Source organism: Drosophila subobscura, chromosome A (assembly GCF_008121235.1).
Source record: "Drosophila subobscura isolate 14011-0131.10 chromosome A, UCBerk_Dsub_1.0, whole genome shotgun sequence".
Lineage (NCBI taxonomy): Eukaryota > Metazoa > Arthropoda > Insecta > Diptera > Drosophilidae > Drosophila > Drosophila subobscura.
The window spans coordinates 5,589,599-5,605,044 of record NC_048530.1 but is presented as its reverse complement, the minus strand read 5'-3'; the positions used below and the strand labels follow the sequence as shown (position 1 = coordinate 5,605,044).

At 42.7% G+C, this 15,446-nt stretch overlaps 2 protein-coding genes across 4 annotated transcripts; one reads left to right on the top strand and one right to left on the bottom strand.

Annotated features, from left to right (window-relative positions):
- Positions 1-5,318: 5,318 nt before the first annotated feature.
- On the top strand, positions 5,319-8,355 carry LOC117892177 (chitooligosaccharidolytic beta-N-acetylglucosaminidase). 2 transcript variants are annotated; one of them, XM_034798269.1, is made up of 3 exons: positions 5,319-5,581; positions 6,442-7,979; positions 8,044-8,355. In XM_034798269.1, exons 1-3 carry the CDS (start codon positions 5,433-5,435, stop codon positions 8,223-8,225), a joined length of 1,869 nt encoding a protein of 622 aa, XP_034654160.1. In that variant the 5' UTR covers positions 5,319-5,432; the 3' UTR covers positions 8,226-8,355. The 2 variants fall into 2 exon arrangements, with proteins under 2 accessions (XP_034654160.1, XP_034654152.1); XM_034798261.1 differs by having other exon boundaries at positions 5,319-5,584; positions 6,439-7,979.
- Positions 8,356-8,574: 219 nt separating this feature from the next.
- LOC117892190 lies at positions 8,575-10,599 on the bottom strand. Of its 2 annotated transcripts, XM_034798290.1 has the most exons (3): positions 10,378-10,599; positions 9,623-10,153; positions 8,575-9,557 (listed from the first exon to the last, which is right to left on the bottom strand). In XM_034798290.1, the coding sequence occupies exons 2-3, from the start codon at positions 10,087-10,089 to the stop codon at positions 8,750-8,752; spliced, it is 1,275 nt and encodes a 424-aa protein (XP_034654181.1). In that variant the 5' UTR covers positions 10,090-10,153; positions 10,378-10,599; the 3' UTR covers positions 8,575-8,749. The 2 variants fall into 2 exon arrangements, with proteins under 2 accessions (XP_034654181.1, XP_034654173.1); XM_034798282.1 differs by lacking the exon at positions 10,378-10,599 and having other exon boundaries at positions 9,623-10,207.
- Positions 10,600-15,446: the final 4,847 nt, after the last annotated feature.

Below are 15,446 nucleotides of genomic sequence, written 5' to 3'. Positions count from 1 at the left end.
GGGGGTAAAGCCATTGTTCCGGCAACGTGGAATGCAAATTCGAAGCATAATTGATTGGATTGTGCTCAGAACGATGGAACACACGCCCAGAGCGAGAGCCAGAGTTTCGTAGAAGTCTTTCAAGCTCAGAACCGTTCAGAACTGGTTGGCCCAATGCCTCAAAATTGGCTTATAATATGTCCAAAAGATGTGCTTAACACTGGAATTGGCCTTGCATTAATCTAATTAGATAATTGATGCGAAAACGTTACACATGCACTCCTTCGCACAGACATTCCGTGGAGCTGGTTCTCCACCATGACTCCACTCTGCTGCGCTCTGATCAGAAATAAATCGAAGTAAAGTCACCAAGCACAAAAAATAGCTGTGGAAAAAATAAGAAATAAAAATAAATCAAAGACCCATTCAGAGGGCCTTGAACTTGAACAACAATTGAAATTGTTGGATTATCAAATCAAAAACAAAACAGCAACAACAAACCGAACAAGCGCAAATCTGAATAACAGAACAAAAGTCATAACAAAACAAAACCAAGCAAAATCGAAACCATCATCAGGGAATGAGAGGGTGAGCCAGAGGACAGGGGATAGGGGCCTGTGGCGGCTGTGGGCAATGTTAGTGCAATTAATTAAAAAGCTAGATTCACACACATTCACCCACACACACACACACACACACACATACATTTATATGCATCGCAAGAAGCAAGGAGGGGGGAAGCGCAGGGGAACGGAAGCAACCACTGCTCTGAGTGAAACGAAGGGCCAGATACCCTTTCACGTCGCAGTACGCACAGTTTTTATTATGATTAATATTTTATCTTATTTCTTATCTTATCTTATCTTATATCTTAATATAATATCGTATCTTATCTTATTGAAATTACAATTTGTGAGCGCTGCTCGAACCTTATTTGTGTTTGATTCGACCGATATCGTTAGGTACTTCCAAAAGTTAACACTCCTAATCATAATTTATTGAATTGATAATAGTCTCTGGTTTTCTGCTCCTAAGAATGAGGTGTACCCTCTCCATAGTGTATGCAAATAAATGCCACATGTGTGTTAAAAAAAGAGGAGGAAAACTTTGAACAAATTAAAAAAAGAAAACAACAACAACAAGAACAACAACAGCAACAACAACAACAAGAGTGGTCGACTCAACATTTGATTCTCTTTTTCTTTCTCTCGCTTTCTCCTTCGCTCCATCTATCTGTTTTTTTTGCTCGCTTGTGCTTTTACAGTTGTTCCTGCATTGCTTGTTTTGATGCCCTGTAAGCGAAGAGCGTCATGGGCAGTGTGGAGATCGGTAAGCGATTCCACTAGGACCTAGAAAGTCATATAAAATGCATAATTTTACTGACTTCCAGTAGAAAACGAAGATTGCCAAAAATAGAAACAGAAACTTACATACCGACGGGAGTGAGTGCTATTTGGTGTGAAATTTCCTACGGGGTATTCCCATAGTCTGAAAGAGCAGTCCCCTGTGGGCCGTACGATTCCTGACTGGCTTTCTGATTGAATTGAAAACATTTTATGCATTTGATTTAATCAAAAGAAAAACAGAATGCCCACAGAAGGCCCACTGCAGCAGGCAGGCAGAAAGTACAGAGAATGCGGCTCGGGTGTGGGTATGGGGAATGGTTACGGCTACGGTTCAGGTTCAACCGGCAAACTGATGGCCTGGTCTGGCCATGGAGGTGGTGTGGTGGTGCTGGTGCTGGTGGTGGTGGCAAAGTCATGTCATTCAAATGAAATGCAAAATGGCATTCATTCATGCAATTTGCATTGTTTGACGGTTCCCGGGGACACAACCAACCGACCGACGACCATCGACAGACCTACAACGTACGAGTACGAGTATATGGATTGTGCCTCACTCACTCATCCACTTCCGATACGATCCGGCCAGCCCCCGCCAGGCTAAACGGTTCGTCGGGCGGGCCACCTGTGCATGTAGGAAGAGCAGGAGGAGGAGGAGGGGGAGGAGAAGTAGGCAATGACACGAAATGGACTATCGCTGCGGATGATGTGGATAAAGAAGCAGAAAGCACGCCTCAGCGATTTGGATAAACTTAGTTTTTGATTTTATTACATTGATACAAAAAACAACCATCTAAAGTCCAATTGATAATCCTTTTTCCTACATGGTTGGATCTCCCTTGGATATCTTTTATTTTCCGTGCGGGAATGGGATCCTCTCTCCCTTCCCTACGCTGCCACAATTTTAATTAACTTTTGCATCAAGTTGGTAATTTCCACACATACTCGTCCTCGTACAGTCCCTTTCTGCCTTCTTTGCATTCCTCTGAGGTCAGCGGCCCAGCAGATGGAACTTTTTTGTTTGCATTTTTCCTGCTTGGGCCACCCTGCCTGCCCCTGTTTTTGTTTGTTTTGTGTAATTCATTTGCCGTTTTGCTTGTAATTTGTTACAGTTTTTTAATCTTGCATTGTTCTAAGCAGCAGCAGATCCTTCAGTTCGTGCCCGTCAGACGGAAGCTTGAATGAAGGACACCCGGACACCCGGACACGGCGACTGACTGACGGACGTGACCAGCGGGCAAGGCAAGGCAAGGGCAGAGAGATGCAGATGCAGATGCAGATGTAATCAACATCATAATCATTGGCGACGGCCAGGCCAGGCCAGCATTTTGCATCCTCATTGTCCGGAAGCGGCAGAAGGAGCCACCGCAGTTTGCCTGCCTCATCATGATGTTGCCACTTCTGCTGCCTCGCCTGCCTTGCTCCTCCTGTTGCCCGGGACCTGTCCGAGTTGGGCAAAACTCATTTGGTTCGCATGTGTGTGAATCGCATACGATGAAGCTTAGAGATGGCTGCGTGAATCATTTATAGCGTCACACTCGTGCACGTTCTTGGATAAATATTTATTCCTTATAAACAATAACTAAATGTTTAAGCGGAGTTTTCGTGCTCAGTTGGCTGTACTGTCGTCTCACATCCATATGGCACGACATGATGTCCTCCTTCCTTTTTTTTATATTTTCTTTTTTAATTATTATAATTTTACACACACACACGATGGGAGAGAGAGAGAGCGAGGGAGGGGGAGACCGCACATGGGCAACAACAATAGACGAAGGCGGCGCTATCGCATAATTCATTTGAAAGGCGCACAAAAGGCGCGCATGAAAATGGAAATGGAATTGGAATTCATGCACCAACAGAACATAACCCCCACCGCCCCCACATACAATAATACATATTAATAAAAACGAAAAACAAAGAGCGGTAGAGGGTAGCGCTGTGAGAGAACTATAGTTCTATGGCCATGGGATGTGTGAATGCCGGAATACAATAAAATCAAAATAAAAATAATAATCATCCAAATCCAGCCACAGATGAACGGACGAACGAGTACATTCCACAATTGTTTTACTCTTATGCGAAATTGTTTGTTCGCTCTTCGCTTGTTCGATATGATGCAATATGGCAGTGTTTGGATACGAACAAACGGATATGGCGAGTGGTACCTGAGCCGGCATAGGGAATCTCCAACGGTCTCCCAAAAAAATGTGTTTATTATTTCTAGAGTAGAGCTATTATAATTCCCTGACACTACCCTGGAGTCCTTTAGATGCTAACTCCATTGTTGCATGCAGTAAGAACCTCAGAGCCTCGAGGCATTAGGTTGGCAAATCATTTTGGCCATGGGTTTACGACTTGCCATGCTTTCACTCAATCAACTTGATTTTCTTCACTTTTTACTAAAGATACTAGCAATCATCCCATTTGTGGATTTTAGTCGATGGACTTGGTCTTAGTTCTAAGTTTTTCTTAAAGTCTGGAGGCCAATGGGATATTTGGATAATGCCATCGTATAAGCTTTAAGTGGAGTATTTGTAATCGGTACGTGGCCTAAAACCTTTGCGCCCTGCAATGAAATGGTTCTTAAACCATGCCTACCACATCCTAATCATCATTTTGTCACTAATAGTTTCCCAAAAATAGATCTGATTTGGAGATCAAAGACAACGAAATGTCTGTTCAAGATTAAATGTCAAATAAATATATATATATATATTAAATATAAAAATATATAAATAAATGTCAGTGAACATTTTTTGTAATACTTATTTTTGTTCGAAAGGCTACTCTTGTGATAGTGAATCAAAATATGATTCAAAAAATGTTTAAAAACTACCATATTTTAAGGCTGGGAAAAAAATTGAATAGAACAGACCTACACAAGTCTAGGATAAACAATTTTTAAGTTTCAACGATTGGCACTTTTAACTTTTTTTTGTAACAAACCAACCGGGATTTGCAGGTTATTTTATAACTTATGTATAATAATTTGATTACGATCCCACGAAAATCTGTGTCATTTACAATTTCGGATCATAATTGACGCCAGAGTAATGAGATTAATTTGCAATGGCTATTCCCCACCTCCTCCAACATGCACCCGCTAACTCATTCTCTCCCTCCCTCACACACACTGCCTCGTGCAGCGGCGGAGACCGAGCTAAAACAGCGTTTCTTGTGTGAAAAGTGAGTACTGTCTGAGCACCTCGCATACAAGTAGAGGCGCGACCTTAGGCGTTTCCATAAGTACGTAAAGGACTTCATTTATTTAAAATATAACCTCATTTGGTATGTGGCTTTCATTTGTTTACATGCCTTTCTTGCTTTTTCCTATGACAGGCCTACAGGAACGATGGATCTGCAAGGGTAAGGGTATAGCACGCTTCGGTTCGCCCCCTTTCTTTTCTTTTCTTTTCTTTTCTTTTCTCTTTTATTTTATTTAATCATGTCGCCTCTCACCCTCCCCACTATTTCCGTACTTATGCGCGACAAACAGGATGGTTGGTGGGGTGGGTAGTCGCGATTGGGCTGTCAGGCGGCCTCACTTCTGCTCTTTCTCACTCTCGCTGGCTGGAGGAACTCTCTTTCACACAGTGACCGCGACGCTCTTGTGCAATGTGTATTGAAAAAGGGTGAGCCATTGGCACTAATCGAGTGGCTGATTTTCTTCCTCACTCGCCCTCTTTCGCCCTCCATGAGTGTATCACATCACAGGTGGTACCACCCATAGTCCCAAGTGCAGGAATGTAACTGTTGGGTGAAGGCCGCACCCTGACAATCATACACCATGGCAGTGGTCGGGGCCGCGCTTGTGCGTGTGTGTGAGTGCTGCTGCCGCTGCTGTTGCTAATTCTGTCGATAAGCCCGGCTTTGCAGCATTTTTAATTCAGTTTTCAGTCAGCATTCAGTACGGCGCCCATTTGCATGTGTGCGCCCCCCCTAGTGTGTCGCTGCTGCAAGTGAAATTTCACCTAGTTTGTTTTTTTTTTTTTTTCTCTCTGTTTTTTGTTCCGTTTATATTTTTGTTTTTGGCTGTCACTATCTCGCTTTGGCGCATATTGTATATAAAAAGAGCAGCATAGCCAGCGGGTACAGTTAGAAAGGAAGATGCGGTTCAGCGGCCACAACCGTTATCACTGCTCCACAGCACCGACAGCGACAGCGACAGCGACGCTGGTGGTCTGCATTTGCCTAGCCCTTGGTGTGGGGCTGACGCAGGGCGACGACAGCGCCGAGGCAATCGCTAGCGGCAGCAGGTGTGTTCCCACTTCCCCGTATCCCTGAAATCGAGCGAAAGTGCACTCTGAAATCCAAATTCAACCTAATTTCGTCTCAAGTGAAATTGAAAACAAGGCCTTGAAGAAAAAGTGGTTTTTCCAGACAGCTTTCCAGCTTTTCTCTTGTGCAAAAGTAAAGATCTAATGATCCTGTCCAATAAAATAAAACGAAAAGTGAAATAAAAATTAATGTATATTTCCAACTGGATGAAAGTTATATTTAAATCCATTAAATATAAAGTTTGTGGTTTTTTTCTTTTGTTGTTTTTTGTGACTAAAGTGAAAATAATATGGGAAGAATAAGGAAAGAAAATGATAATAAAAACCATTGTTTAAAGGAATTTCTTAGTGAAAAACTACAACCCCAAGCGGAGCTAGTGGTGCAAGTGAAGACTTAAAAGTTTACCAAATAATCAAGTCAAATTCATTCAATGTAATGGTGAGAAAACCCAGAGCTGATAAGAATGTTTTTAAAAAGCTTAAAAAAAGGAAATAAATGAACAAGTTGAACCAAAATCCAAGATAAATGAAACGGTACTTCCCTTAAGATGAGAGATTACTGAAAAGGTCCCCCATTGGGTGGCAATCGAACCGCAAAAGAACCGCAATTAAACAATACAATTTTGATGGAAGTGTAAGAACTTAACAAGCGAAAACTATGGTAAAAACTTGTTCATCTCTTGAGGGTTTATAAAGCGTAGATCCTCTGCAATCATTGTGGGTCTTTCGAGTGGAACGGAAATCCCTCGAAGTGGCATTTGATAAGCTTATCGAAAAGTCTTCCGCCCGAGAGTAAACAATTCAAATTCGCTATCAAATTTTCATGTTTCATGTTTCAGAAAATGGTTCTGCAGCCAAACGGACATCTGTAGGCCCGAGGATGAGTTGGAGAATGGGGTCGGGTATTTGGAGGAGCACTTTGAGAGCCAGAGGGACTGTCGGCTGTCGTGCGGCAAGTATGGTTCCATCTGGCCCATGCCGACGGGGGTGGAGTGCAGCCTGTCGCACGAGCGGGTGCACTTTGATCCGTGGAAGGTGCGCTTCCATGTGGTGGCACCCAGCGAGGCGACCACGCAGTTTTTGCGAGAGACGAACCGCCTGTTTGTGAGCAATCTGCTCAAGGAGTGCACTCGCAACTGCACCTTGGCCAGCAGCAAGCAGATCCTCGTGCGGGCAACTGTGAGCAGCAACAGCCTGGTGCTCGACTGGCGCACGGACGAGAGCTACTCGATGGTGCTGCGCACCACGGAGACGGCCACCTTTGTGGACATCCAGGCGGCGACGGTGTACGGGGCGAGGCACTCCTTCGAGACGCTCAGCAACCTGGTCACAGGCAGCGTGAGCAACGGCCTGCTCCTCGTCAGCGCCGCTCGCATCTCAGATCGTCCCGCCTACCCGCATCGCGGCGTGCTGCTGGACACCTCGCGCAACTTTATACCGCTGCGGTATCTGCGGAGCACCCTGGATGCCATGGCCGCCTCCAAGATGAATGTCCTCCACTGGCATGTGGTGGACACGCACAGTTTCCCGCTGGAGATCACCCGTGTGCCGGAGATGCAGCGCTACGGCGCCTACTCCGCCTCCCAGACCTACTCTCGCACGGACGCCGTCAATCTGGTGAAGTACGCCCGCCTCCGGGGCATTCGCATCCTCATCGAGATCGATGGGCCCTCGCACGCGGGCAATGGCTGGCAGTGGGGCCCGGCGGCGGGACTGGGCAACATGTCCGTTTGCCTGAATCAGTCGCCCTGGCGGAGCTTCTGCGTGCAGCCGCCATGCGGGCAGCTGAACCCCATGAACGATCACATGTACGCCGTGCTGAAGGAGATCCTCGAAGATGTGGCCGAGGTTGGGGCACCGGAGGAGACCGTGCACATGGGCGGCGACGAGGTGTACCTACCGTGCTGGAACAACACGGAGGAGATCGTAGCGAAGATGCGGGCCCAGGGCTACGATCGCAGCGAGAACAGCTTCCTCCGGCTATGGTCGCAGTTCCATCAGCGAAATCTCAATGCCTGGGACGACATCAACGAGCGCATGTATCCCAGCATCAAGGAGCCCAAGCCGGTGATCATCTGGTCCAGCCACCTTACAGTTCCCAAATACATTGAGACCTTCCTGCCAAAGGAACGATTCATCATCCAGACGTGGGTCGACTCCGCGGACCCCCTCAATCGGGAGCTGCTGCAGCGCGGCTACCGCCTGATTATTTCCACCAAGAATGCCTGGTACCTGGACCACGGCTTCTGGGGCAGCACCAGCTACTACAACTGGCGCACCGTCTATGCCAGCGGCATGCCGATGGGCAATCACAGCAGCCAGGTCCTCGGCGGCGAGGCGTGCATGTGGAGCGAGTTTGTCGATCACAACTCCTTGGGTAATTGCATGCCCAACCCTTTGCTCTTTTCATTTAACCAATGCGATCCTCCGCTCCTTTATAGAGTCCCGCATCTGGCCGCGAGCTGGTGCGGCCGCCGAGCGCCTCTGGTCGAATCCGAAGTCTTCGGCCCTGGTGGCCCAGCAACGCTTCTATCGCTATCGTGAGCGCCTCCTGGCACGTGGCATCCATGCGGACGCCGTCATCCCACGCTGGTGTGTCCTCCACGAAGGAAGATGTCTCTAGAGAGACAGACAGAGAGAGAGAGAGAGAGAGAGAGAGAGAGAGCGAACAGCACTGTGTATATACGTTTTCAGTTATGTTATCTCCATCGTTTATTATCCATACAAACAAAAATCCATTCTAATCCAACAAGTATCAAAGTTTTTGATTGACTTTTGAGGAGGAATCGCAATGCTCGTTTAGGGATAAATTTCATATAGTTTTCCTTAAATCTGTTTACTTTCTTGCTGCTTAACGTGTCATGCGGTAGTACACCTCGGTTGGCATTTTCATATCAATCGAGTGGCGGAGAACCTACAGAAACCACATTTACACATGACAACAGTTTAGTCCACCTTATGGGGACACTCTATTACGGGTAGGCAAAAAATTTCATTATATTAGACAGGATATACGATACAGAATGTGCGATATGATGTGGAATAGCCATTAATACAGGAATGGGAACACATTGGCATTATCCTCCACTGCCGTTGATCTTTCTGGTGCTACTTAAAATCGAAGGGGAGAGCGCGCCGCATTCCGCTCTACTTGATGTAGTTCTGGTCGATGGCATGCTTGAAGATGTCGGCCAAACGCTGCTGCTTGGCGGGCTCTTTGAAGGGCGTAATGTTCCAGATGTCGGTGAGAACTGCATTCTCCTTGATGGCATCCAGATCGGCAACCTCCTCGTCCTCCATCATGGTCATGGGCAGCGATTCAATGCCCATGCCGCAGCCGAAGCGTCCAAACTGGACGAGCTCTTCCTTGAGCGAGTCCCAGGAGATGATCGTTTCGGCATCGCCGCCCAGGTCGGTGATCAGATCTTGGGCACTATCCAGATAGGCGCGAAGCAGCTCATCGTAATGCTTCTCGCGCAGCTCTTGGCTGGTGCACGAGTAAACGAAGAAGCTCAGGTCGAGGGCCAGCGAGGAGCAGCGCGCCAGCTGGAAATCGATGATAATAATCTTCAGCGGCTCGCCCCCATTTCCGTAGCTGGTGAGGAAGTTGGGCGTCCAGCAATCGCCGTGCCCGAACACGCTCAGCTTCGAACGCGTGGACACGAGGTCGATCAGGTCATCGAAGAGCGAAGGCTGCAGGAAGTTGCTGCCAATTGTCTCGTACTTGGTGTTGGGATAGGTCTTGGCAATGGCATCCTTGGCCACGTTCTCGGCCAGCCCCAAGAAGTCGGTGTACCACTCGCGAGTGTGCTCCCCGTAGTAGGTCTCCTCCAGGGCCGAGGCGGCCTTCTCGAAGTTCTTCGAGTCCAAGGCATGAAAGGCCAGGGCCACGCCATGGTAGCGCCCCAGAGTGCGCATCGTCAGCAGGGCATCCTCCAGGGCAATGTAGTCCTGGCTGTGAGAGAACGTTTTAGACGGGGGAAGGACAAGGTAGGCTCTGCTGGAATGGTTCGCACTCACCGAACAGGGGCCCTGTAGCCGCGTGGTCCCACATCCTCAAGCACAATGAAGTCGTTGATGCCATCGCACAACGAGGCATAGCACTTGGCGTACTCCACAAAGGGATTATTCGGCTTGGGCTGCCTGGCAGCCTGGAAGGCCTCAATGGCCGGAATGACCTTCGTGTAGAAGTGGATTTCGTTCCGGAAAAATATCACAGACCGAAACAGACGTCGCCTGTGCAGATTGTCCGGCATGGCCTTGACAATGGTATTCACTTCCAGCTCCGTCTCCTTGCCATCCGGCCCCACCTTCACGCCAAAGATGGTGATGCGAAAGACGCGGCTCAAGTAGGCATCGCCCTTCTTGCCGCTGGGCCCGAACTTGTACGAGGTGTGCTTGGTGCCGCCCGCCTTCTGGATGATCTCATCCAGCGTCGCCTCCGAGAACTTGGCCGAAATGTCCGCAAATGTTGGTGTTGAGCTCATCTTGCCGGTTGATGCGTTAGTGTAACCACTCGGGGATCTCTATCAGCTATTTGTAGCAAACAATCTGCTCGGAAATGAGATAATATTCAATTGATAAGCGGACAGCACTTGACATTCAGCGTTAATCAGTGAAACAAATCTGCGGCGACTTCTGCCTCTCTCCTGCCTGGGGATTTCTTTGGGACACGTCAGTAGTTCACAATTACCAGTTGCTGCTGCTGCTGAATGCGCGCCTCTGCCTCAGTCACTGACAAACGCTGGCGTAGCGGCCGCGCGGCGTCAACTTATCGGCTTTTTATTCAGCGAGTTTGTATATTTTTCTGGTTCTGCTTCTCTCTCGCGTTGCTTGTTTGTTATTTTGAGAGTTTTTCTGGGCTTTCGCTCGCCCTTTTGACCGCTATAACAGAGTGCTTCTGTCGATTGTTTGGGAGCGCGGCTTCCTTTTAAATTGAGAACAACATTTTTATACGGTTGAATGGCCGGCAGAAACGCACGCACACTCCCACGCAATTTTGCTGTTGATTGGAATGTGTGTGCCATGATGAAAATAAACAAGGTGGTCTCGGCGCTTGCCGAATATTCGGTCTTCGGTCTGGTAGTAACTTAGAGAAAAATCAAATTTTATAAAAAAACTTAAACTTTTTTTTTCTTGCGATGGGCAACTTCAAACCCCATGCCATCTAAGGGTTATTCAAAACACTCTACTGTCGTTACGCAGAACCCTTTCACTCGCCCTTATTAATAGCATACATAGCTAGTAGACTACTTTTTGCCGACGAGACCACCTTGTATAATTTCATCATCGTGTGCATCTGACACTTGTCTGAAATAGAGATGCGATTCTTAAGCTAAATGCCAGAGCTTGCTTCTAGCTATTTAAACCGATTTAACATAATATAAATCTAGCTTCGACCCTTCTACTGTACTGTGCAACTTTATATTACAACTCAGATACGAAAATTGTTCTTGCGACAGAAAGTGCCATATATTTTGCTCGAGGCCCAGTGTGACCAAAGTATACAAAGTGCATGCTCTCTGGGTACACTGTTTGGAAACACGTTGAAAATTAAAATTTTGTATGAAATCAGGAGGAGTGTGATATTTCAGAGTAGATTTGGCGCTTGGAAGACAACAATGTATGAAGAAATCACTGCATTAGTATATAAGTCCGTTCCAGCGGTAACATTTTCTTTAGCTTTAAGCCCAGTACTCAGATCGAAAAAAGAACTTGCTAGCAAAATGTGCAATATATTTTGCTAGCAGCAGAGTGTGACCAGAGGTGAAAACCGCATTCCGTACGGTTACACTTCTCAGGCAGCTGTGTTGTTTTGTTTACCTTTTTGAAAATGTGTGAATATTGAAAATATCTGTCATATTTTCAAACTGCGGAATATGCAAAGGCATCGTTTCATGGGTTTCCATAAATGAACACATATTTATATGATTTATAATACTCTAATGTATAGACAAAGACCGTGCTGGATTCTTTCCTGCAGATTTGGGTTTAATCAAAGTTGTCGTCGCTTATTTCGTTGATTGTCCTCCTCCTGCGAACATGCAAAAGCCGCCAGTCTCACTAAAATAATCTCCTGCATGGATCCATTTTGCATTCATTGTTTTATTAACCTTTTATTTAATTTTCATACCAAAAGGTAAACAAAACAACACAGCTGCTTGAGAAGTGTAGCCGTACGGAATGCGTTTTTCACCTCTGGTCACACTCTGCTGCTAGCAAAACATATTGCACATTTTGCTAGCAAGTTTTTTTTTTTATCTGATTACTGGGCTTAAAAATATAATTTAAGGGACCGATGAAATTCATTATATATATATACCGATGTACCGTATATATATACCATATATACCATTACATATACCGTAACTCATTTTCGTAGTTAAAAAATCCCAAATAGTACATAATATACCGTAAATGGTCACCCTGATGACAGCGGACTTATCGATAAGATATACTGCATGACCCTCTGAAATATATCGAATTATATTTGATCATTTTCAAAATATACCGTAAATATGCCAAGGAAAGCTTAAATTAACCCACTTAACCCCCCTTTTTTCAAAAATATTCAACAGTTGAACAAGTTAAACCACTTCACTTACATAACTCTTGTCAATAACACATTGACAATGATTTGCTAATATGTACATACATATATATATTTTTTAGGTGTACACCATTAGAAGCTAATTTTCAGAATTTTGAATGCATTTTTCGCTTTTCTTCAGTTGCTTCATGTCGAATAAACGAAAAGTAGTACTAGAAGCCGCCACAAAGTGGAAACCGTTATCGGTGGGGTACCATCACCGTCATTGATTTCCGTTTGTATAAAATTTGCGGTGGCGCGTTTTGTCCGTAAGTTTTAAATACCAGCGACATACTAAGAAAAAAACAGCTTCAGCCAGGTTTGAATATCCTAACAATTTTTATATTTTAATTCTTTTAATATTCTCAAGAAATATCTTGTAATAAGTTATTAACACATAAAACAAATCAAGAGTAGTATTTGAATAAAAAATGTTTTTTTTTTCATATATCTTAACCCCATTTTCACTTTGGTTTACTTGTTTTATGTTACCGATCCATTGAAATATATATATATATATATATAAATCTTCATCATCATCATTTTGGGACTTTCCCGTATATATAATATATTAATAGTTGTATTTTAACTTCTTTCGCTCGACGAGAGTTCAACCTTTTTTTGTTTTCGCGCTTCCTTCGCCATGTTTTCTCTTATTTTTGTTTCGCTATTTCGCTTTTTTGATAAATAAGTACAGAATAACTTCAAAAATTTGGATGCTCCATTATTAAAAGTTGTAAAGTTTCGCTATTACCCCTTAATTACATATTTATGTATATACAATGTACACATTTTAAATCAAATCATATTCCAGTAATTCAGTCTTATGAAATAAACAAAAACTTAGGTACGTTATATTCAGCTGGGAAATCAAGCAATCAATCAATCAATCAACTAATGAAAAAATCATCTAATGCAAACAAATATCTTGTATTTGTTTTTTGGTTTTTTTTTTGCTTTATTTTACTACTCTTATTTATGCTTGGCTTTTTTCATCAGTTAATTTTAAGGGTTTCGGCATTGGAATTTTTGTATTCTCTGCTATTGCTGTTCCTCTTATTGCTGTGTCTTATTGTTGATGCTTAAGGTGCTGCTTCTTCGATCTGATTCTACATAATTCTGTTTCTCTGATTTTTCATTCCGTTTACAGTTATTACAAATACAGTTGCAGTGAGCATAGACAGTGTGTAGAGTGTACTCGTAAATGTTTCCTTCCCTGCCTTTTCCTACGTTATGTTTTCTTTTCTTTTTCTTTCGATAGATCAAAAAGGTACGAGACGGGTATATAAATAATATATGTATTAGTAAAATGCATACGTTTTGGTAACGGAAGCTTTTCGTTTTTGGTTTTCTTTCGTTTTCTGTTTTGTTTTCTATTTTGTTTCTTTCATCATTATGTATATATTTAACGATATTTCCGTATTTCTTTAATTATAGGTTTTTGTTTTGTTTTTTATTCACTTCAAATTGGAACTGTAGAAAATCTATTATAAACTATCATATTCCCATAACAGTTATCTTAACTTGGTGGTACCGAAAGAACCGAAAGGTGGAAGAGCAAACTGTTTCAGCCTGCAGTTATTGGATTGCATTTTACCTGTTGTCATAAATTGTAGTACGTTAGTATAATTAGTAGTAGTTTTTTTGTAGTTGTTGTGGTAGTACGCGTGACACCGGACAGTCAGTCAGCTATCACTGAGAACCGATTCTGAAGTTGAGTTTCAAATTTTCATATTTCAAATTTGTGACCCAGTTGTCTCACCTAACAGTTTCTCTTTCCATGCTGTGCCATCATAATCTCATTTGTAATCGGTAATCAGTAATCGCTAATTGAACATATCGTTATCGGAGCTGCTGTCTCGATTTGTTCGATTCGATATATTTCTTTTTTTTTCAACTTTAAGCTGTGTTGTCTTAGGATATGTTATTCTTTTTCTTTTTCTCTTTCTTTACGTTTTGCTCTTTCATCTCAATTGCTTGTTCTGGTGTGGTTGACTATCATAAAAATATATCTGTATGTATTTGTGTATACTATATGCTATATAGTATTCCATTATCCATGTCTGTCTGTTTGTTTGCCTGTTTGTTGGTTGGTTGCTTGATTGGTTTCAGTAGTTGCGTATGTACAAATCGTTTTCTGCTTCAATTCTCTAACAAATTTTGGAATGATCGAAATCATATGAGTATAAGTGCGGGCATAAGTGCAAATAGTACGTAAAAATCATATTTAGTTCGGGCTCTATATATCTTAAGTAGTTGGTCCAGAAAGATTTGGTTTTTTTTCTTTTTTTGTAAACGAGAATTCTTGAAATTGTGCTGATCGGATTTTATCGGTTCTCAGCTGTTTTGCTATTCTGTGGAGGGGCTACATGGTTATTGTGCATTGATTTGGCACTTGAAATGTAATCGATCAACACAAATTAATAAAAAATAAATTAAAAAAATAAAATTAAAGCTGTTGAATCTCTTAGAAGTAATTTTTGTTGTATAAAATATTCGCTCTGTCTCCTGTTTTAGGTTTAGTTTAATTCTGCTGAAATACTTTCGTCTTATATTTTTTTTTTAGATATTCAGAAATTTTTTTGTTTTTTGTGTGTGTGTGTGTGTGTGTGTGTGTGTGTGTGTGCGTGTGTGTGTGTGGGTAAGGCTTGTGTATGTACATACTTGTTGAATACAAAACGAATAAAACAACACAAGTAAAGAGAAATATTAATATTCTTTAAAAATTTTGCTTTTGTTTTTCCCATATGCTTTTGAAATTGAGTTAAAAATAGTTAGTTATACATACATATATGTATGTATGTATGCTTTTGCTGGTACATAAGTAGTATATAAAGTGGAAAAAAGTATGCATTGTACATAAACGTTCTTTGCTTTCTTTTTTTTTTGTTTTTGGTTTTTTTTTCATATAATATTTGTCTTCATTTGTTTTTGTCATTTTGGTTTTGGACTCCTTTTCGTTTATAGTACATCATAATTTGTTTTTGTGTTTATGATTTTGGTATAGCTTTTTTTGAATAGTTTTCTTTTCGATAAGTAAATATTTTTTGGTATTCTTCCCTTTTGTTTTTTGTTTTTTTTTTTGTATTTAGTTTTGCTCTTGTGTTATACTGTATTCTTCATAAATATGCGTTTATATTTATTTACTTTTGTTTAGGTAATTCGTTTTTTTTTTTGTGTTTTTTTTTTGGTTTGGTATTTGTTAAGAAAAAAATGAATTATTGAATTATTGACAAAAAAAATGCGAAATGCCGC

Bases quoted from the DNA above. Each gene is read 5' to 3' on its own strand.
- LOC117892177 (XM_034798261.1), top strand. From the start codon at position 5,433: ATGCGGTTCAGCGGCCACAACCGTTATCACTGCTCCACAGCACCGACA. The intron at 5,585-6,438 runs TGTTCCCACTTC...TGTTTCATGTTT, and splicing joins ATCGCTAGCGGCAGCAGGTG to CAGAAAATGGTTCTGCAGCC. The intron at 7,980-8,043 runs GTAATTGCATGC...GCTCCTTTATAG, and splicing joins TGTCGATCACAACTCCTTGG to AGTCCCGCATCTGGCCGCGA.
- LOC117892190 (XM_034798290.1), bottom strand. From the start codon at position 10,089: ATGAGCTCAACACCAACATTTGCGGACATTTCGGCCAAGTTCTCGGAG. The intron at 9,558-9,622 runs GTGAGTGCGAAC...GTTCTCTCACAG, and splicing joins GGCTACAGGGCCCCTGTTCG to CCAGGACTACATTGCCCTGG.